Genomic DNA, 23,010 nt, shown 5'->3' with positions numbered 1-23,010 from the left:
TTGGAAATCTGCATAATCAAAGGAAAAGCAGCCATTTTCCCTATTAATATACTATTTATTCACAATATGCACTTACAGTACAATGGATTTGTGCACAGGTTTCAGTGTAAAGTAGTGATCAGTTTGCTAGTAGGAGCAGTACACTTCTTCGCTGAGCACTAACTCCCCTGAGGATTGGGGGTATTGGTGGTAGACACATAGGGCCAGATTTATCATTAGCTCAAGTCAGAATAATGGAGTGAAAAAGTCGCAAATTTTTGCGCGATCGCTAAAACTGTGCAAAAATTTGTGACTTTTTTCTGCTCTGCACTAGGCTCGCCAGTTTTCTGAAAGTGGGCGTGTTTTCTTCGGTAAATGAATCTCTAGACAGATTTACTATTGCGACTATTTAAAAAGTCGCTAAAAAATGCGCAATTTCACTCCAGTGAGGACCATGCTTATCTTATGAGACTTTTTAAAAGAACATGCAACTTTTTTGTAAAGACGTGTGACTTTTGTAAAGCTGCTTACAGACGGATAAACTGCTACCGTCAAACCACATTTATTACAGTCTTAAAGGGCCGATCATAAATCTGACTTGGCTAAAACTGACTTTAGCCATATGTGAAAGTGGAGTGAGCTGTCAGAGTCATGATAAATCTGGCCCATAGACTTACCTTTAGCTTTCTTCTTGCATTAAACTTCTTCAAACAGTCTACAGTTTCTTGTCTGTGCATCATGGATGCAACGGTGGAACGTTGCTGTAAGAGAAAAAAAATAATCTAAACTGTGTGGAATCACAGACATTCTAGTAATGTAGAACAGTATTCTGAAAGATACAATACATTAGTAGGATACTCCTTACTATAATCTGTGTTACAAAGGGGAGATTTAAAGGGGTTGTCTCATCATGGACAACGGGGGCATATCGCTAGGAAATGCCCCCATTGTCTTATATGTGCGGGTACCACCGTTGGGACCCGCAAGTGAAGGAGGGCACAATGCGCATGCGTCTTCCATTCATTTTCTATGGGGCCAGCGAAAGTAGTCAAGCACTGGCTCGGCTATTCCCGTCGGCCCCATAGAAATGAATGGGAGCAGGGGCCGCACATGCGCGGCATGCTCTCATTCACTTCTATGGGAAGCCGGCTTGGTGGCGGCCGGACCGGAGTCCTCCAGTCACCACCTTGCGGGGCTCAGTTCTCGATATGCCCCCATTGTCTATGATAAGACAATCCCTTTAACTTCTATGGTCAGATTAAAAAGATCAAGCTTTTCCCAACTGAGCAAAATTCTAGGTGAAATATAATTTTTAAAAAAATCTCTCAGCAACCAAACCACACGTAGAGATGGCCATACCATTTAGTAGCTAAGCTTTGTTGCTTTGACTGTTAAACTATTGGCAGGTTAGCATTTCTTTATTTCTGGTTGTTCTGAGCATGTTAGACTTACACAGATCCATGGATGCTTGAGTGCTTCAGATGCGGTGATGCGTTTGGCAGGATTGATTGTAAGCATTTTATTGATCAGATCTTTGGCTTCAGGAGTAACTGTATCCCACTCCGGTGATGGAAACTAAGGTTTAAAAAAAGTTAAAAGCCTTAAGCTAAAGAGTCTCTGCACTTTCACGCTATTTAATAGAGAATGGTGTAACTAACAAATTTCTATATCACTTCATTTAAAAAGATCTGCCTGCGTCCACCTGAAAAAAAGCTGTAAAGTCATGGCCACTGGAGGTCTCACTTTCACCTAATTTGCAGTCCCCTGACTGTTATCAGGCAAGATCCACACCGAGTAACTCAGACACAGAAGACAGTTCACAGGAAGTGGGGCCTGCCAGAGCTAGCTGAAATTGTTAATCTGATGAAAGAACTGCTTCTACACAGCTTTTGGAGATTATAGGAGCCTCCTGTGTGATTTCCCTATCCTTATCTGCCCTTTGAGCTCCAGAGATGAAAATAAACATAGTGGGAAAAAAAGGAAAGGACATCACAGCAGTACAGTGCTGGCAGATTTCACAGAAGGGAGACTCCCCTGCTTCTGAGTGAAATGTATCTAGCTGTGCAGCCTAAACAGGGAATAATATGGCTGAGAGATACATTAGAGAAGCCCATACGTCTGTTCCTTTGCAGTTATGATTGTACAAATAAGCACAGCCATTATGCAAACTTGTTTTGAACTCAGGTATGCTTTATGATCATTTTGTTCATCAATGTTCTGTTAAATCACTAGTGTTACAAATGCTTACATCATAAGCACCAGCCTTTATCTGCTGATACAGTCTGTGTTGGTCCTCATCCCAGAATGGAGGATAACCCACAAGCAGGATGTATAGAATAACACCTAATAAGGAACAGGAAAACCGAAATTATTAAGTAGAAAGTAAAATAGTACATGCAGGATTGGTTTGCCACTGTTCACATCTGCATCATGGTTTCGGTTTACAAAGGAAACCACAACTCGGTGCCCCAGCCATCACACAACAGACACCAAAGGCCCACTGACTTCTTACTGGGTCTGTGGAGTTCTGCCATTATTCCGCTGAATGTAATAACATTTGTGACGTATGATTATCAATGCTATTACATGATATTTAGTATGCCCAAATTCATTTTGCAATAAAACTTGTTGCAGTCTTGGTGGTAGTCACCTGCAGCATCTCAGTAGCTGCCGCATATGCAGCATGGCATGCACAATGTTAACCACTTCACATCTGCCCATAGGATATAAACGTCCTATGGGTGGATGTTTATCTCTGAATGGATGTTCTGGAACTTCCATTCAGAGATGACAGCGGGGGGGGGGGGGATGGGGGGGGTCGGGTCGCTGTCAGTGACAGCAGGGCAACCCAGAGAGAAGGCAGGAACAGTTCCTAGGTGTCCCTGCCTTCTAGATCACTGCATACACAGCGCTCAGCAGAACAAGGGCAGACTCCGCCTACTATAAACAAGTCCCCTAAGTCTCCGCCTACTATAACCAAGTCCCCGAACATACCGGAGGACATAACGGGAGAACAGAGAGGCTCCCAGGGATAATAGTAAGTGCAGTGAGATCCCTGGGCGCCGCTGTATATGTCTTGATACTTCGTTCACAATGTCAGGATCGGTGAAAGGTCCTCTTTAAGTAATAAATATTTTATGAGGTATCACTTTCTGTTTTAAAAGCAGAGAAATTCAAATTTAGAAAATTGCAAAATTTTTCTAAATTTTTGGTTAATTTTAGATTTTATGAATAAAGGTGAAATATATCAACTCAAATTTACCACTGTCATAAAGTACAATGTGTCACGAGGAAACAATCTCAGAATGCCATGGTCAGCACGGACTGACAGTGTGCAGGAACATGCCCCACTGATATGTATAATAGTACTGCCCAGTGGTCAAATTATTCATATATGCTCAGGAGGAATAACAGAGGGACAGCACAGCACAAATATCTAAGAAAATGTGCTCCTTGACAGTCCATGTCAAATGTTAACTAAAACTCATGTCTGGGGAGTGGAGTCCTCTTTAAATAGGTTTATGGTCAGGAAAACCATAATATCAAGTAACATTCTGGAAGGTTTGCTAGCTGATATGTGGATTTTTTTTTACAATCCTTTATAAAACGAGAACATGGTTGTACAGACAACTGACAGCTGTACAGAGCAATTGACAGAACAAATACAGTCATACAGTTACTTACCGCATGCCCACATATCCACTGGTTTTCCATAAGGGTCCTTTCGTAAGACTTCTGGAGACAGATACCCTGGTGTTCCTGCAAAACCTAGAAAGGGCATTTGAATATAAAAAACATATTCAAATCAATCCTCATATGAAAGGGAATGAGTCTTATGAGTGTGTTTAATATCCCATATAATGTTTGGGCACAACAGTGTGCCTAGTGGAGAGAAATACAGCGGTTTCACTTGTATCTTTTTAGTCTGACATCCACCATTGCTAGCTATGGTCTGCTTCAGATGTAAAGAGCAATCTGAAGCTTTTAGAATTGATGGTATTGGGTTCATTCTATGCACGTCGAGACGAGAGTGTGGAGGGAAAACCATCTGACTGTTTGCCAAATGAGTCTGCTGGATGATAAAATTTGCTCACAGCATGACTCATATTCCAGGGACTATCACCAGTGTGTACGGAACAGAGTAGGAATAGAAAAGACTTTGCTAACATGTGGATCCATTCAATGTCGATTTATTTTCCTTAACATACTAAACAATTTATTGTATTAATAAAGACGATTTCTGATTTAATGTTTAAATCTCAAAAATATATAGAAGTGCATGCCAACATGCATAAATCAATACACTCCATTCCGAAAAACACACCTCCATATATCAAATATATAAATGACAATAATACACACCGAAAATGCAGGCAAGAAAACAAGACTGAAAATGCATATATGGCAATTATTATTATATTGCCATTAATCTTTCACCATTGCCAAGATCTCAATTTGCACGCTAGACAATCTGAATGCTATAATTCCAATCTCTCTGATGCATTAAAACCAAATATTAGGACAGGAAAAATGGTTACAGGGCGGTCACAGGAGGAGATTGCTCCAGGCAAATGGGCAGCGGAGAGGTGACCAATTAACACAAGCAGAAGTGGAACTTATTTCTATTGTAATTGGTCTTTAAAGAGAATCTGTCGGACAAATCCTAAGTACAATAACACACAATATATAATATTGTGCACATTTTATCTTTCAAGGAGTGCTGCGAACTTTCTTTGATATAGATATATATATATATATATATATATATATATATATATATATATATATATATAGGAAGATTCAAGGCAGCACTCCTAGTATAGATGTTTGGGTGCCAGCGGCGACACCACCTTACCAAGGTGTGCAATATGGAATACAGAATGACACCGCAGCACGTCGGTTTAGTGAAAAAAGTGGGACCCTTTATTCACCTGTGCGACGTTTCGGTCTGCTTACTGGGACCATTTTCAAGCATTGCTTGAAAATGGTCCCAGTAAGCGGACCGAAACGTCGCACAGGTGAATAAAGGGTCCCACTTTTTTCACTAAACGGACGTGCTGCGGTGTCATTCTTTAATATATATATATATATATATATATATATATATATATATATATATATATCTCAAAGAAAGTTCGCAGCACTCCTTGAAAGATAAAATGTGCACATTTTATCTTTCAAGGAGTGCAGCGAACTTTCTTTGTTGTCTTCCGTCCTGAATCGAGGGACCACCGCGGGCACCCTACATCTTATACAGCTTCTAAGGGAGTGCTGCCACAGTTTTCTTATGGATATATATATATATATATATATAGATATATAGATATATAGATAGAGAGAGAGAGAGAGAGAGAGAGAGAAAAGAGAGAGAGAGAGAGAGAGAGAGAGAGAGAAAAGAGAGAGAGAGAGGAGAGAGAGAGAGAGAGAGAACACCTGATACTGATTCCAGATCAGCAATTTGTATGTGGATAATCACCCCCGTTCCCCTGCCATGGTATGCATTAGGGCTCATGCACCCGATCATTAGGGCTCATGCGGATCTTCAAAACACGGATGCCAGTGGCGTGCATTCCTCATTTTGCAGAAAGGAATGTCCTGCCCTCTATAGAACAGTAGTACTATCCTTGTCTGTAAACCGGACAATAGGACAGGTTCTTTTATTTTTTTTGTAAGTGCAACACAACAGACATACAGATGTGGATAGCAAATGGTGTGATGTCTGCATCTTTTGTAGCCCTAATTGAAGTGAATAGGTCCACATCCGACCCACACAAAATGCGGATCAGATGTGAAAAAAAAAAAAGTTTCTGTGCATTAGCCCTTGGGACTCCGGTGTATGCACACATAATAGAAAGGACTCCAGGAAAAGTCCTCTCAGGGCATTCCACAGCAGGTTTGTGAGCGCATAGCAGGGTAAGGGGGGCGGTATATTGACACACAGATTACTGATCCGGAGTCGGGAGCCTGTGTTCGACCCATATATTATCGTACTTATTAGTGCTCAATTCTCAAGTTACAATAGGAGAGAAGGGAGAACCTTCACCCTGAAACATGTAGTTTTAAAGACCAATTACAATAAAACTAACAGTTCCACTTTTGCTTGTGATAATCGGTAACCTCTGTGCCAGAATGATACCCCTTTACCTGGAGCAACCTCCTCCTCTTGACCGCCCAACAATCAGCTCCCTTAGGTGCCCTCCATGCAGTTGGCACCGAATTGTAGAAGGTTATAGGATCATGGCAGCATCTACTGACAGTCACTTGCTAAGCTGCTTAGAGGTATGCCTAAGCCTTCCACAACCCATAAAGGTGAGCCTCCATTTATTTCTCTCTACATGAGAAATTGATATGTTTAAAAAAAAATGTTTACCCTATTATCACCTCTCTTCTTCTGCTGTTTTTGCCAAACATTAGGAGAGGAGACAGATTTGTTCTGCGTATGGACTATTTACCTCATTTAAAACTGCCTAGACCTACAACATTAGCAAACACTCAGCTATTTACAGCTTTTTGATTTAAACAGGAACACCCTCATTCACTAAAGGCAAAGGAATCTTGAAAATGGTGAGGAAATGAAATACAAAGCATATAAAACGTTATACAATCTTTCATCTTTTACACGATTACATTAATAGTACAGTCACATGTGGCAAATTTGCCCTTAGAAATGTCTGCGACTGAGAATCAGTGCCAATGAATGGGGCTATTTCATTTACAAACATTTCTGCAAAGATTAGTCATTGAAACTTCTGCAACTGAGGGTGTTCACTCATTTGTACATCTATTATACAGTAGAATAAATAGAACACGTGCGACCACTTCTCATCCGTAAATGGGGACAAGGGACTCTCATTCTTGAGATCGGTGTAGAGTTCCGACACTTGGGCCATGACCTGATAAGCCATAAATGTTTGTGGAATATACCTTTAAGAGGACAGTACCACTGTTATACATGTGTGAGCTATACACGCTACAGTGCTTTCCATTTATGAGTCAGACTCCTGAAGATGAAAGTTTTTGACCACCTGAGCAAGCATACGGTTCCTGCCAAAAGGTTTGTGGTATCTTTTCCCTGCAATTTGATTATGACCTCTGAGACTTGGTGGAAAAACAGAAAAAAGAAAAAAGAAAATAAAATCACATGCTGACGGAATGCAAGCGAATGAAAAGAAAGATTGATCTTCTTACCAAACCATGCTTGTTGATCTCCTTGAACTTCAATTGCTAGGCCAAAATCTGCAAGTTTCACAGCTGCACCTTTTGATTTGCTAGCTAATAGCAAATTTTCAGGCTTTTAGTTATAGAAAGAGGAAAGAAATATATTTTGATTAGATTGCAAACATACTCCTGTTATCTGCACCCAACCTGTTTCCACAACTCTTAAGATGAAGCTTATTTTTTCCTTTCTCGAAAAACAAATAAAAAAAAAAACACTTATACTGACAGCCTCCGTCCCAGCGCTGCCACCCTGACCTCCCCACTTTTGTTTTTTTGACTTCAGTAATGATATCCCTGCACACTACACTTGACTGCTGCAGCCCATCACTGGCCTCAGTGGTCTTGTGCCCAATAGTGATGAGGCCAGCTACTGGCTGAAGAGGTCATGTTCTGCAGCAGGAAGCATTGAGGGAGGCTAGAAGCAGCAGTGCTGGAAGAGAGGGGGTTCAGTATGAAGAGTGTATACAGAGGTGCTTGTTAACTCCCTTCAGAATTTTCCATATTTTTGCACGTCTCAGTGGTTAGTCCTGGGATCTTAGGTTCAAATCTGACCATGGACAACATGCATGGAGTTTGTATGTTGTCCCTGTGTTGGGGAATCTAGATTGTGACAGCAAGTGATGATAAGTTCTGTAAAGTGTCAGCGCTATATAAGTGAGTAAAATAAATAAATGTGACCTAAAACTACATCTGAGTGAAAGCTTGTTAACCCCTTTTGGAATTTGCACTATTTATATATAAACAACCTAAAACTACATAGTAAGTCCTAAAAGTATTAAGTCCTAAAAGTTGATAAAGATGACCAAATCAAACAAATGAGTTACCATTTTAGACTTTGGGCTGTATTACACCAACAGATTATCTGACAAAATTTTCTGACCAATCATTGGTCAGATGGCAGATTATACACACAGATCTTTTGTTATATACATCAACCATTGGTCAGATGTCTGAGTACACACACAGAGCTTTTGTTATACACACCAACCATTGGTCTGAATGGACAGATATTGGTCAGATAATGTGTTGGTGGAATACAGCCCTAAGTCATTTATTTATATATTGATCTAGTACCACATGTGGGTGGCAAAAGGATGTGAACATTTAGGATTAGCAGTAAAATTTCAAGATGAAATTAGAATCAAGTGTTTCCAATGGGATGACAATTAGGTGTGAGCGGGTGATCCTACTTTATTTAGTCACTTGCCTCACTAACTTTTCAAACAAATTCTTCTCAAAGGTCACTTTAGGTGATCCTGAAATCACTTTGATAAAACATTTTTTTAGGCTATCCATCCTAAAAACACTTAAAATCACTGCCACTAGAGTCCCCTTCTAGCAATTTTGCTATTGCTGCAGCAGAGGATAGGTCAACAGTTCAAAAATCTCAGAAAAACCCATTTAAGGACTCTACAGTATAATAACCAGGTCTGTTTCACAGGATTGGTGCTTAGCAAATGTGGTGACACACAAAAAGGGGTCAAAACTGAGCTTGCTATCTATAAATCGGTAAGTTTAATATCTGTTGTGGGTAAACTGTTTGAAGGTTTTCTAAGAGATGATATCCTGGAGTAAAATAATGTAAATAAATGTATAATGCAGCACGGGTTTATAAGGGATCGGTATCAAAGTAATCAGTTTCTATGAGGAAGAAAGTTGGGAAAGATTGGAATGGGGTGAGTCAATGGATGCCATATATCTTGATTTCTCCAAGGCATTTGATACAATGCCACATAAATGAGAATGTTTGGAATAGGGGCATAATGTGTGTATGTGGGTAAGAAACTGGGTCACTAATCGAAAACAGAGGGTGGTTATTAACGGTACCTACTCAGACTGGGCCACTGTCGCTAGTGGGTTACCACAGGGGTCAGTACTCGTCTCTATTCTCTTCAATATATTCATTAACACCTTCACGACTGCCCACTGTGTATATACGTTATATTTGCACATGCCCCGTGCAGCTAGCACGTATATACACATGCAGGCAGCGCTTTAATCCCAGCACTGGGATTAAAGCTCCTGCAATCTAGCAGGAGCAGGTCGGGTCCCTGCTGACAGACAAAGCGGGGACCCCGAGGAGAAGACAGGATTGGTTTATTACCGCTTCTGTCTCCTCCTGTGATGGCAGGAGAGCGGTACCTGAGTGCATAGTGGAGGGAGCAGGAAGCAGCAGTGCGGCTTCCTCTGTTAGTTCCGGCTTTCAAGTGACTGCCGGGGGGTGTCTGGAGCAGGGGCAGGAGCAGAGCTGCAGGGTCTAAGGAAACCCAGATCAGCTCTGCCTGTGTGTCATGCCCCCACAGGGGGCTGTTTTCCCCTGTAACTGGGGCTCCTGTGGATGCCCCAGTTACAGTGGAAACAGTAAAAAAAAAAATAAAAGTCAGTGTCCTCTAGAGGTCTTTTAATGACCTCCTGGGGAACATAGTATGTGCAAAAAAAATCAAAAATCTAAGTAAAAAAAAATAAAAACACTTTTTTTTTTATAACTGCAGTCGCTAACAGAAACAGTCACTATAGTTGCCCCGTTCTCTCAAACCTATACATGTTATATATGAAAACTATTGTCACAAAATAGGGAACCCATTGCAATAATTAATTTTTGTGTCAGTTTTAATATTTAAGAAATAAAAACCTAGAATTAAAACAAAAATTACTTTTTAAAAATAATTAGCGGTTTTCCTCCAAATTGAACCTAAAAAAGAAAAAAAAACCTCTAAAAATTCTAATAAAAAGTCCTAAGTGTCAAGTAAAAAAAAAACAAAAAACACCATGTGCACAAAATGACAAAAAGTTGCCTGGACATTCAGGCATTTTTGGGCCCGGTCATGAAAGAGTTAATGATGTTGTAGGCTGATTGCACAGTAAAATATCAATTTTTGCAGCTGACACTAAACTGTGTAAAGTAATTAACATGGAAGAGGACAGTATACTGCTACAGAGGGATCTGGATAGATTGGTTTGGGCAGAGAAGTGGCAGATGAGGTTTAACACTAATAAATGTACAGTCGTGGCCAAAAGTTTTGAGAATTAGATAAATATTGGAAATTTGAAAAGTTGCTGCTTAAGTTTTTATAATAGCAATTTGCATATACTCCAGAATGTTATGAAGAGTGATCAGATGAATTGCATAGTCCTTCTTTGCCATGAAAATTAACTTAATCCCCAAAAAACCTTTCCACTGCATTTCATTACTGTCATTAAAGGACCTGCTGAGATCATTTCAGTAATCGTCTTGTTAACTCAGGTGAGAATGTTGACGAGCACAAGGCTGGAGATCATTATGTCAGGCTGATTGGGTTAAAATGGCAGACTTGACATGTTAAAATGAGGGTGATGCTTGAAATCATTGTTCTTCCATTGTTAACCATGGTGACCTGCAAAGAAACGCGTGCAGCCATCATTGCGTTGCATAAAAATGGCTTCACAGGCAAGGATATTGTGGCTACTAAGATTGCACCTCAATCAACAATTTATAGGATCATCAAGAACTTCAAGGAAAGAGGTTCAATTCTTGTTAAGAAGGCTTCAGGGCGTCTAAGAAATTCCAGCAAGCGCCAGGATAGTCTCCTAAAGAGGATTCAGCTGCGGGATCGGAGTGCCACCAGTGCAGAGCTTGCTCAGGAATGGCAGCAGGCAGGTGTGAGCGCATCTGCACGCACAGTGAGGCCAGCAAAGAAGCCACTTCTCTCCAAAAAAAACATCAGGGACAGATTGATCTTCTGCAGAAAGTATGGTGAATGGACTGCTGAGGACTGGGGCAAAGTCATATTCTCCGATGAAGCCTCTTTCCGATTGTTTGGGGCATCTGGAAAAAGGCTTGTCCGGAGAAGAAAAGGTGAGCGCTACCATCAGTCCTGTGTCATGCCAACAGTAAAGCATCCTGAGACCATTCATGTGTGGGGTTGCTTCTCATCCAAGGGAGTGGGCTCACTCACAATTTTGCCCAAAAACACAGCCATGAATAAAGAATGGTACCAAAACACCCTCCAACAGCAACTTCTTCCAACAATCCAACAACAGTTTGGTGAAGAACAATGCGTTTTCCAGCACGATGGAGCACCGTGCCTTAAGGAAAAAGCGATAACCAAGTGGCTCGGGGACCAAAACGTTGACATTTTGGGTCCATGACCTGGAAACTCCCCAGATCTTAATCCCATTGAGAACTTGTGGTCAATCCTCAAGAGGCGGGTGGACAAACAAAAACCCACTAATTCTGACAAACTCCAAGAAGTGATTATGAAAGAATGGGTTGCTATCAGTCAGGAATTGGCCCAGAAGTTGATTGAGAGCATGCCCATTCGAATTGCAGAGGTCCTGAAAAAGAAGGGCCAACACTGCAACTACTGACTCTTTGCATAAATGTTATGTAATTGTCGATAAAAGCCTTTGAAACGTATGAAGTGCGTGTAATTATATTTCACTACATCACAGAAACAACTGAAACAAAGATCTAAAAGCAGTTTGGCAGCAAACTTTGTGAAAACTAATATTTGTGTCATTCTCAAAACTTTTGGCCACGACTGTAAGGTTATGCACCAGTACAAACTAAATGGTAAAACACTGGGTAACACTGACATGGAAAAGGATTTAGGAATTTTAGTTGACAGTAGGAATAAGTATTAGAATAGGGTTCACTTGTGATTGGCCACTTGAGCTGCACAGAGCATGAGAAGTATGGAAAAGGAAGTCTAGACTGCCTGTATTTGGACACATCCCCAGACTCAAGTAGCTTAAATGCAGCAGCTGCACACTGGGGCAACTAGAAGTTAACATAAGCAGACTAGTGTCGAGAATGGCTGGAATGTAATCCTCACACTGTTGCTAGCAAAAGCAGGAGTTAATTTATGAGAAGCTCTAAAACTCAGTTACCCTTTAAAGAACAGGAAAGTGTTTCTTAGCACAAAGAAGATTTCTGATGACCTCAGAAGAAGAGTTGTTGATGCTCATCAGGCTGGAAAAGGTTAGAAAACAATCGCTAAAGAGATAAGACTTCATGAATCTAGTCTGACAGAGCGTGTGTAAATGGAGAAAACTTAAGACCATTACTGCGCTCCCCAGGAGAGGCCAACCAAGGAAGATCATGTCCACAGCAATGTGTATAATTGTCTGCAAGGACACAAAGGAACCCAAGGTGAACCGTAAGCAACTAAAGGCCTTTCTCACATTAGTGAATGCTAATGTCCATAAGTCCACCATTAGTACAACACTGAACAATGGTTGTGGACAGAAGAGACCAAAATAGACTTTTTTGGTTTAAATGAGAATTGTTATGTTTGGGGAAAGGAAAACACTGCATTCCAGCATTAAAAAAAACATCATACAAGGAAAAAGACATGATATCTGTCTGCGAGTCAAATGTCAAGAGAACATGGGTCATGAAGCAAGCCAACACAAATTCAAAGAATAACTAGAAAAGCTACAATTTCTGGGGAAATTGTGTGAAGTGTTCCTGCCTCCACCAGTAGTCTATAACTGGAGTGGGCGGAGTAACTGGGTGGAGTGGCTTGAGTAACTGGTGTGGTTGGAGTGGCTGGAGTAACTGTGGAAAGGTTGGACTGGGCAGAGTAACTTTATGGAGTGGGCAGAGTAACTGTGTGGAGTGTTTGGAGTGAGTAAAGATAGTAAACATTACACTAACCAATTGATTGATCAAATTTAAAAAGTGCACATGGCAAGCTTGATAGAGTGAGAAATGCATTTTAACTTTTATTTATTTATATAGCACATTTACTTGCAATGTTGTTGCCCAAAGTGCTTCACAGTTACATTAAAACATACATTTATAAAAACATTAGCAGCCGATTTGTGTAGGTGGGCTTGAAAATGAGGGAGTGGTGGCAGTTTAGAAATCATGTCCAGATTTTTCAGCACACACTCTAGCTTTTGTCACTCTGCTGGCTGCTCACACACCTGGGTTCCTATGGCAACTCACTCTACAGCAAGGGCAGAGAAGAGCAGTTTAAAACAAACCGCTCCAACTTACTCTCTTCACTGTCGGTTGTCATCTTCAAACGGTTGAAGATGATAAATCCTACAGCGAAAATCTTTATTTTGTGAGAATCTCAAGACCCAGACCTACATTTTGATGCATAGTATGTCTCTAAAATATTAAAAATGAAAGCACAGTCGCAGTTTAGAAATTTCCCTTCAAATTTAAGGTGGCTAGAGTGGAGTTTCAATGAATGTCAATGGGAGGCGTGAGTTGCAAACAAATGGTCATATTGTGAAGGACTATGGCTTAGACATTTTTAGTGGCAGCAGGGTTAGCTGAACGTTTTGATCTAAGATTTGTGTAGGTGGGCGCCACAAAAACGCAGATATTTCGTGAACCATTCGGCAACACGTTCCACAAAGTAATAGCACACCAATCGGGAACAATCCACACGTTTCGGTACATTACTGTCTATGTAGTGTAAAAACTGTGGGAGGAGTTAGGGTGGTAAATTTGGCTATAATAATAAGAATATTTATGTGAGATAACAGTAAGTGGTCTTGCCATGCAAGAACACTTAACCCCTTAAGGACTCAGCCCTATTTCACCTTAAGGACTTGGCCATTTTTTGCAAATCTGACCAGTGTCACTTTAAGTGCTCATAACTTTAAAACGCATTGACTTATCCAGGCCGTTCTGAGATTGTTTTTTCGTCACATATTGTACTTCATGACACTGCTAAAATTGGGTCAAAAAAGTTAATTTTTTTTGCATAAAAAAATACCATATTTACCAAAAATTTAGAAAAATTAGCAAATTTCAAACTTTCAGTTTCTCTACTTCAGTAATACATAGTAATACCCCCAAAAATTGTGATTACTTTACATTCCCCATATGTCTACTTCATGTTTGTAGCATTTTGGGATTGATATTTTATTTTTTGGGGATGTTATAAGGCTTAGAAGTTTAGAAGCAAATCTTGAAATTTTTCAGAAATTTACAAAAACCCAATTTTTAGGGACCACTACAGGTCTGAAGTCACTTTGCGAGGCTTACATAATAGAAACCGCCCAAAAATGACCCCATTCTATAAACTACACCCCTCAAGGTATTCAAAACTGATTTTACAAACTTCGTTAACACTTTAGGTGTTGCACAAGAGTTATTGGCAAATGGGGATGAAATTTGCGAATTTCTTTTTTTTGCCTAATTTTCCATTTTAACCCATTTTTTCCACTAACAAAGCAAGGGTTAACAGCCAAACAAGACTGTATCTTTATTGCCCTGACTCTGCCGTTTACAGAAACACCCCATATGTGACCGTAAACTACTGTACGGGCACACAGCGGGGCGCAGAGTGAAAGGTGCGCCGTATGGTTTTTGGAAGCCAGATTTTGCTGGACTGTTTTTTTGACACCATGTCCCATTTGAAGCCCCCCTGATGCACCCCTAGAGTAGAAACTCCATAAAAGTGACCCCATCTAAGAAACTACACCCCTCAAGGTATTCAAAACTGATTTTACAAACTTTGTTAACCCTTTAGGTGTTGCACAAGATTTAATGGAAAATAGAGATACAATTTCAAAATTTCACTTTTTTGGCAGATTTTCCATTTTAATATTTTTTTTCCAGTTACAAAGCAAGGGTTAACAGCCAAACAAAACTCATTATTTATGGCCCTGATTCTGTAGTTTACAGAAACACCCCATATGTGGTCGTAAACCGCTGTACGGGCACACAGTAGGGCGCAGAGTGAAAGGTGCGCCGTATGGTTTTTGGAAGCCAGATTTTGCTGGACTGGTTTTTTGACACCATGTCCCATTTGAAGCCCCCCTGATGCACCCCTAGAGTAGAAACTCCATAAAAGTGACCCCATCTAAGAAACTACACCCCTCAAGGTATTCAAAACAGATTTTACAAACTTTGTTAACCCTTTAGGTGTTGCACAAGATTTAATGGAAAATAGAGATACAATTTCAAAATTTCACTTTTTTGGCAGATTTTCCATTTTAATATTTTTTTTCCAGTTACAAAGCAAGGGTTAACAGCCAAACAAAACTCATTATTTATGGCCCTGATTCTGTAGTTTACAGAAACACCCCATATGTGGTCGTAAACCGCTGTACGGGCACACGGCAGGGTGCAGAAGGAAAGGAATGCCATACGGTTTTTGGAAGGCAGATTTTGCTGGACTGGTTTTTTTGACACCATGTCCCATTTGAAGCCCCCCTGATGCACCCCTAGAGTAGAAACTCCAAAAAAGTGACCCCATTTTAGAAACTACGGGATAGGGTGGCAGTTTTGTTGGTACTAGTTTAGGGTACATATGATTTTTGGTTGCTCTATATTACACTTTTTTGTGCGGCAAGGTAACAAGAAATAGATTTTTTGGCACGTTTTTTTTTTTGTTATTTACAACATTCATCTGACAGGTTAGATCATGTGGTAATTTTATAGAGCAGGTTGTCACGGACGCGGCGATACCTAATATGTATACAATTTTTTTTATTTATGTAAGTTTTACACAATGATTTCATTTTTAAAACAAAAAAAATGTTTTAGTGTCTCCATAGTCTAAGAGCCATAGTTTTTTCAGTTTTTGGGCGATTATCTTAAGTAGGGTCTCATTTTTTGCGGGATGAGATGACGGTTTGAGTGGCACTATTTTGGGGTGCATATGACTTTTTGATCACTTGCTATTACACTTTTTGTGACGTAAGATGACAAAAAATAGCTTTTTTTACACCGTTTTTATTTTTATTTTTTTACGGTGGTCACCTGAGGGGTTAGGTCATGTGATATCTTTATAGAGCCGGTCGATACGGACGCGGCAATACCTAATATGTATACTTTTTATTTATTTATTTAAGTTTTATACAATGATTTCATTTTTGAAACCAAAAGAATCATGTTTTAGTGTTTCCATAGTCTAAGAGCCATAGTTTTTTCAGTTTTTGGGCGATTATCTTGGGTAGGGTATGATTTTTGCGGGATGAGATGACGGTTTGATTGGTACTATTTTGGCGTACATGCGACTTTTTTGATCACTTTTATTACCTTTTTTGGGAAGTAAGGTTGGCAAAATTTCAATTTCCTAATAGTTTTTATTTTTTTATTTTTATGGCGTTCACCGTGCGGGGAAAGTAACATGACCGTTTTATAGATCAGGTCGTTACGGACGCGGCGATACCAAACATGTGTAGGGAATTTTATTTTTTTCATTTTTAATCAGTGATAAATGTGTTTTTGGATTTTTACTTTTTTTTCACTTTTTTTTTGACCCAGACCCACTTGGTTCTTGAAGATCCAGTGGGTCTGATGTCTGTATAATACAGTACAGAACAATATATATTGTACAGTACTGTATTTTACTTACACTTTGTCTGAACAGATCTCTGCCTTTAGCACAGATCTGTTCAGCACCATGGACAGCAGGATGCCTGAGAGGCGTCCTGTTGCCATGGGAACCTTCCCCGTCTGCTCAGAACTTCGCAGACGGGGAAGGGTAAGGAGGGGATCTCTCGGGGGGCTGTCTGGGGGCTCTCTCCCTCTCCATCGGGGGGCTGCAAAGGCACAGCAGCCCCCCGATGGGAGAGGGAGGGAGCTCCCTCTTACTGTTAACTTTTTCCATACAGCGGTCTGTACGGACCGCTGTATGGAAGGGGTTAAACGGCTGACATCGCATCATCGATGTCAGCCGTTTATACCAGGGTGCCAGCAATGTGCTGGCACCCTGGTATACCCACTAGAGACCAACGATTATACAAAGGGAGGCGGGCGGGGGATCGCGATCCCGCCTGCCGCACCGCCCGCCTCCCGCACCGCCCCCACCGCCCACAACTCCCCCCCTGCACCTCCCGCCGGCAAAAAATCATGCAGGGGTGCAGGGGGGGGTGTAAAATATATATTTTAGGGACACTAAAGCTTCTGATCCCCGCGGTCAGGGCCCGCGGGGATCAGAAACTGCACAAAGCGCAGCAAACCGCAGGTCTGAATTGACCTGCGGTTTTCTGCGATCGCCGATGCGGGGGGGTCAAATGACCCCCCCCTGCATTGTTACGGGATGCCGGCTGAATGATTTCAGCCGAAATCCCGTTCCGATTAACCCCTCGGGCGCCGGAATACAGATTTCAAGTTATGACGTACCGGTATGTCATGGGTCCTTAAGGACTCGGGATCCATGCCGTACCGATACGTCCTAAGTCCTTAAGGGGTTAATTAAAGAAGAATAGAATTAAAGTTTTGGATTGGCCAAGTCAAAGTTCTCAACTTAATCAAATATTGTGGAAGAGCCTGAAATGAGCAGTTCACGTGAGGAAACCCACCAACATAACATGGCTGAAACTGATTGTACAGAGGAATGAATTAATATTCCTCCAAGCCAATGTGCAGGACTATAACAATTACCTGAAAAGTTTAGTTGCAGTTATTGCTGCACAAGGGGGTCACACTAGATATTAACAGCAATGGTTCACACACTTTTGCCACTCAGACATGTAACATTTAACCATTTTTCTCAACAAATAAATGACCAAGTCTAATATTTTTGACTCCTTTGTTTGATTTTGTTTTATCTCTAACCCCATGTAAACTGTGAATTTTTTTCAGTGATGCAAAACTCCCAGTCATATAACCGCCTTTTTTCTATTCTTTTAGTAAAACCCTTCTTCAAATTTTCAGCCCATATCCTCACAGCTTAAACAATGACAGGATACCAAATGAGTATTACACTGAATTGACCCTAATTGTGTATGGTTCTGTTCTCACTCTATATACAGAGCTGAACAAAAAAGTTATGTAGGAAAATTTCCCTTGCCAAGGGATCTGATTTTGGCTAGTAGGGAAGAGAGACAAGCAATTAATAAATAAGCCACATCTTGGCATATAAAAAAAACTGCCCCTACTATCACCCACTGTCCACCAATAACTGTATATTAAATAACTCCTGTATAGATAGGGTCTAATAGATAAATTTTATAGGCCAAAGTAGTTCATAAAGATGATATTATCCTCCTTTCCACCACCCAAATTACAAAAAAAAAAACCCTGTTCTCTACATCAGATAGGGGGATAGGGAAAGAGTAAAAGAACTAAAGGAACATGTCCCTGCCCTACTAATGGTACGGGGCCCAGATGCTGCGGACAACAGTCCTACTCAAGAATGACATATACGGTAATAAAATGTTGGTCTGTAGTTTTCATTTGGTCATTGGACAGTTAAATGTGTAATACAATTACCAATTATCTGATCAATAACTACGGTCCCTTAAAGCGGTGGCACGCTTATTTTGTACTGTGTTTAAAGCTTTTCATCTCTGCTTAACATCTTTTGATTTAAATGGAGATGAGCATTTGCTGCCTTTCTAATTGACCGGAGGCCTGGAATTAGGCGGAGTTGCAGAAGAATTTAAATGCCAAATTTTATAACAAGGGCAGGACAGGACTTTTTGCAGACAGTACAGCAAGTTAATGAATGTAACCAATATTTGAAGAAGGCTCATAAATGCAAGGCACAGCTAAAGTGAATGCACAGAGATTTTTTTTCCTCTTCACTGCTATTTATGCACAAGCTGGTATTCTATTTTTAAACTGGCAAATTATGTGTGGTATTAGGAACATTTCAAGAGGAGAAACAAGTATGCATTATCTGATTTATCTGAAAACCACTGAATGCACTGTGGAGCCACAATACCTTCAAAATGAGCCTACGGCATAATGTAGTCTATATTTAGAAATCCTTTATACCACCAAAATACACTACTGTATCCATTTTCTATTTAATTCAGTGAAACAAGCTATTTATTGTATGTGCATATCGTAAAGGGAAGCTGCACTCCATCCCACTAGGTTGTACTGTAGGCAGCATTTGCTGCAAACTGGGTGTGGAACAGAGGCAAAAATTAGGTCACTTTTCTGGGTAGATATTCTGCTTCCTGTGGTCTTTCACCCTACAAGGTCTTGTACGGAAAAAATATGTCAGGGCATGTTCACATCAGCATTAGCCATTTCTGTTCTGTCCCATTAGAGGTGTAGAACAATGAATATAACAGAAGTGCTGAACAGACCCAACTGACCACATTTACCATTCGCGAGTCCAATAGGTTAGAGGAAAAAAAAGTCTGCCTTGTTGGACATTGTTGTTGGTCCTTTTTGGCAGAATGGGAGACCTTTAACTTAGCTTCTGAACAGATGTGAACAAGCCCTAGTAGTGCCTGCAGACATCCCTATACACATGCTCTTCGCCATGGCAGTCCGTGCCCACTTGCAGTAACACGTCCTGTGGGATTGCTTGGACAACTATTGTTATATTCTCTGGAGTTAGTATGCTAGACTAAGGCTTCTGGTTAAAAGGTGAGCTGCCAGCTGTCAAAGTCTGCACAAGGTAGAATACAGCCTCATGCACACAACCGTATGTATTTTGTGTTCCGCAAAAATGGATCCACAAAAAATACGGATGACGTCCGTGTGCATTCCGTATTTTGCGGAACTGAACAGCTGGCACCTAATAAAACAGTACTATCCTTGTCCGTAATGCGGACAATAATAGGAGATGTTCTATTTTTTTTTTGTCGAACGGAAATACGAACATACGGAAACTGAATGCACACGGAGTACCTTCCGTTTTTTTGCGGACCCATTGAAATGAATGGTTCCGCATAAGGTCCGCAAAAAAAACAAAACAGAATGGACATGGAAAGAAAATACGTTCGTGTGCACGAGGCCGTACTTTAGATATTCCTGAATTTTACACTTAAAGGGGTTGTCCACCTTTTAGATACTGATTACCCATCCTCTGGAAAAGTCATCAATATTACATCTGTGGGGGTCTGACACCTGGCAACCCCACTTATCAGATGTTTGTAGTAGCTTGAATGGGAGCTCAGCTGCATTAAACTAGAATGGCCAATACGAACTATGTTTTTTGCTTCTGACTTTGTCTACCATTAGGTTTCTGGCGCCAGCAGCTGCCGCAAACAGCTAATCGATAAAGGTGCCAGACCACCAATGACCTGATGTTGATGACCTATCCCGAGGACAGATTTTCAACATCTTAAAAGTGAATAAGTCCTTAAAAAATCTCCATAAACCTGGTATAAAATATTTCCTAAAAGATATACATAAAAGGCCAAGTTGTGCTTTAATTTTGAATGACTGGTAAACATGTTGCTGGGTTAATCCTGGCCTCGAATCACATGGTGGCTGTGGAAAACGCTACTCTAACTGGCAAAAAGCCCCAAAAGTTCAGTCACCTAGATCCCACTGAAAAAAAATCCTTCTATCAAGGAAGGCAAAACCAATGCTAATGCTTCCTGTGATGCCTGCTTTAGTAAGACTTCTCAGAAGTTACCAAATGTGTATTCACACAGTAATTTTAGACCATGGACAAATGTCTTACGTGCAGTTCTACATGTGGCTTTGTCGTGGAATCACCCTTTGCAGTGCAGAAGGCAAAATCCACAGGAAGGCTATTACATCAGATTTTTTGTGGTGTAAAAATTACACTACAAGTGAATCCACACTAACATTTAGGCCTCTTTCACAGGCCAATGTCCATGACAATATCCGTCACAAGATAGTCAGTGGTTCCTCTGTGAAGAATCCGCGTGTCTGATTTTTGTCCTCTGTATGTCATCCGTATTCCACGGACACTAGACTGAAAAATGGTTTCCAGATCATCTTCTAGCAACGATTTGTGAAAACCATGGACCAAACACAGATGGCATCTGTGTTGTGTCTGTGGTTTGAATGGATCCATAGACTATAACGTGCTTAAGGCTTTTGTAATCATGGACAAAAATAGGACATGCTTCTGTAGCGTCACCACAGACTCACGGTCTGTAGAAATCTACTAGCGTTAAAGTCAATGGAAAACATGGACAGCACACGTCCACAATTCACTCGCTTGTGAAAGAGGTCTTAGCTTGGGTGATGTAAAATTCCAAGTGAGTTAGCCGAGATGCTGCACGCTCCCGTGTGGCCGGCACTTCCGGGATCATGTGCTATACATTCGGGACATGATCCCAGCCTTGGGAACGAACAGCGTACGCGTGAGTCTGAATCTCTCGCTAGCATTTTAGCGAGAGATTCAGACATAAGAATGAGCTGTGGTTTTTAATCCCAGGCTGGGATCACTTGCCGAATGTATGCATGTGAGCACAGGGTTGTGAGGCATCTCAGATAACACCTTTAAGTTCAAAGAGTATGTTAAAGGAAAAAACTGTTCTGCATGCTATGTGATCATCTGAAATGGAGACTGGAACTGGGCTGTGAGGATTAATGATCCTAAACTGCTTGAAACATTAGGATAGCCATTAATCCACTCTACCACTCACTCCTAGTTTCTCTTTTGTCTTTCCTCTTCCTGGCCAGTGGATAGCGGTGGTGTCCTGCTAGCATGCCTCTGAAATATGAATGTCATGGCCCCTAAGGGCGAGCTGCCTGCGCTTTATTGACTCTAGTATGCTAAAGCTTTGCTACTGTTGGGATTTTATGACACTCTTGTGGCACTGAATTAGTGTCATTGTTTTCACTTGCTGATTAACTCAAAGGAAGTCGACTTATCCCTTCACTTTATCCATTTTTGTAAATTTTTTGCCTTAGATGTTTCCTGTGGTACTGTATTTTTCGCCCCATAAGACACCCCCCCGTCTTATGGGGTGAATACTAATGAGCAGGAGGAAGAAGATCGCGGGCGGTGAGGAGTGGCGGCGTCCAGGAGCAGGAGAGGTAAGTGGGTTTTTTATTTATAAAACATGAGGCAATATGGGGCTGCTGGGGAGGTAATCTGAGGCAATATGTGGCTTCTGGGGGGGTAATCTAAGGCGATATGGGGCTGCTGGGGGGTGATCTGAGGCAATGGGGGCTAATATGAGAGGCAATGGGGGCTAATATGAGAGGCAATGGGGGCTAATATGAGAGGCAATGGGGGCTAATAAGAGAGGTAATAGGGGCTGCTGGGGGCTAATATGAGAGGCAATGGGGGCTACTGGGGGCTGATATGAGGCAATGTGGGCTGATGAGTGGCATGTGGCTCTTATCTGAAGTCTGATTGGGGGTCATTCACATTGGGGTCTGAGCTGAGGTCTGATTGGGGGTCATTAACATTGGGGTCTGAGCTGAGGTCTGATTGGGGGTCTGATCTAAGGTCTTGTTGGGGTCTTCTTAACATGGGGGATCTGATTGGGGCTGTTAGCTGATGTCTGATTAACATTGGGGGTCTGATTGGTGGTCTGACCTGAGGTCTAATTAAAAATATTTCGTTCATATTGTCCTTCTCTAAAACCTAGGTGCATCTTATGGGCCGGTTCGTCTTATAGGGCGAAAAATACGGTGCATTGCTACTTACAGTACAAACTATAGACTTACGATACTTTCACACTCCTGTTTTGGGCGGATCCGTCAATGATCTGCAAAAAGGATCTGTTAAAATACAACCGCATGCATCCGTCATGAACGGATCCATTTGTATTATCTGTAACATAGCCAAGACGGATCCGTCATGAACTCCATTGAAAGTCAATGGGAGACGGATACGTTTTCTATTGTGCCAGATTGTGTCAGAGAGAACGGATCCATCCCCCATTGACTTACATTGTGTGCCAGGATGGATCCGTTTGGCTCAGTTTTGTCAAGCAGGCAGCGTTTCGGTGTCCGCCTCCAGAGCAGAATTGAGACTGATCGGAGTCAAACTGATGCATTCTAAGAGGATCCTTTTCCATTCAGAATGCATTAGGGCAAAACTGATCCGTTTTGGACCACTTGTGAGAGCCCTGAACGGATCTCACAAACTGAAAGCCAAAACAAGAGTGTGAAAGTAGCCTTTTTTTTTTTCATTGAATAACTCTTTGGAATTTGGCCACTGTCAACATAAGAGACTAGAG

The 23,010-nt window shown here is 41.1% G+C and overlaps 1 protein-coding gene across 8 annotated transcripts in view; it reads right to left on the bottom strand.

Annotated features, from left to right (window-relative positions):
* CAMK2D (calcium/calmodulin dependent protein kinase II delta) overlaps positions 1-23,010 on the bottom strand; it is a 420,621-nt gene that overhangs the window by 155,215 nt on the left and 242,396 nt on the right. For all 8 annotated transcript variants that reach the window (XM_040418340.1, XM_040418343.1, XM_040418341.1 and 5 more), the window contains exons 7-11: positions 7,168-7,270; positions 3,664-3,747; positions 2,228-2,322; positions 1,432-1,554; positions 657-740 (exon numbers count right to left, since the gene is read on the bottom strand). In XM_040418340.1, coding sequence (XP_040274274.1) covers positions 657-740; positions 1,432-1,554; positions 2,228-2,322; positions 3,664-3,747; positions 7,168-7,270 — 489 coding nt within the window. The remainder of the gene's footprint in view (positions 1-656; positions 741-1,431; positions 1,555-2,227; positions 2,323-3,663; positions 3,748-7,167; positions 7,271-23,010) is intronic.

The sequence above is a fragment of the Bufo bufo genome, chromosome 2 (assembly GCF_905171765.1).
Source record: "Bufo bufo chromosome 2, aBufBuf1.1, whole genome shotgun sequence".
Lineage (NCBI taxonomy): Eukaryota > Metazoa > Chordata > Amphibia > Anura > Bufonidae > Bufo > Bufo bufo.
The sequence above is the reverse complement of the archived record's forward strand: the minus strand, read 5'-3'. Positions and strand labels throughout refer to the sequence as shown.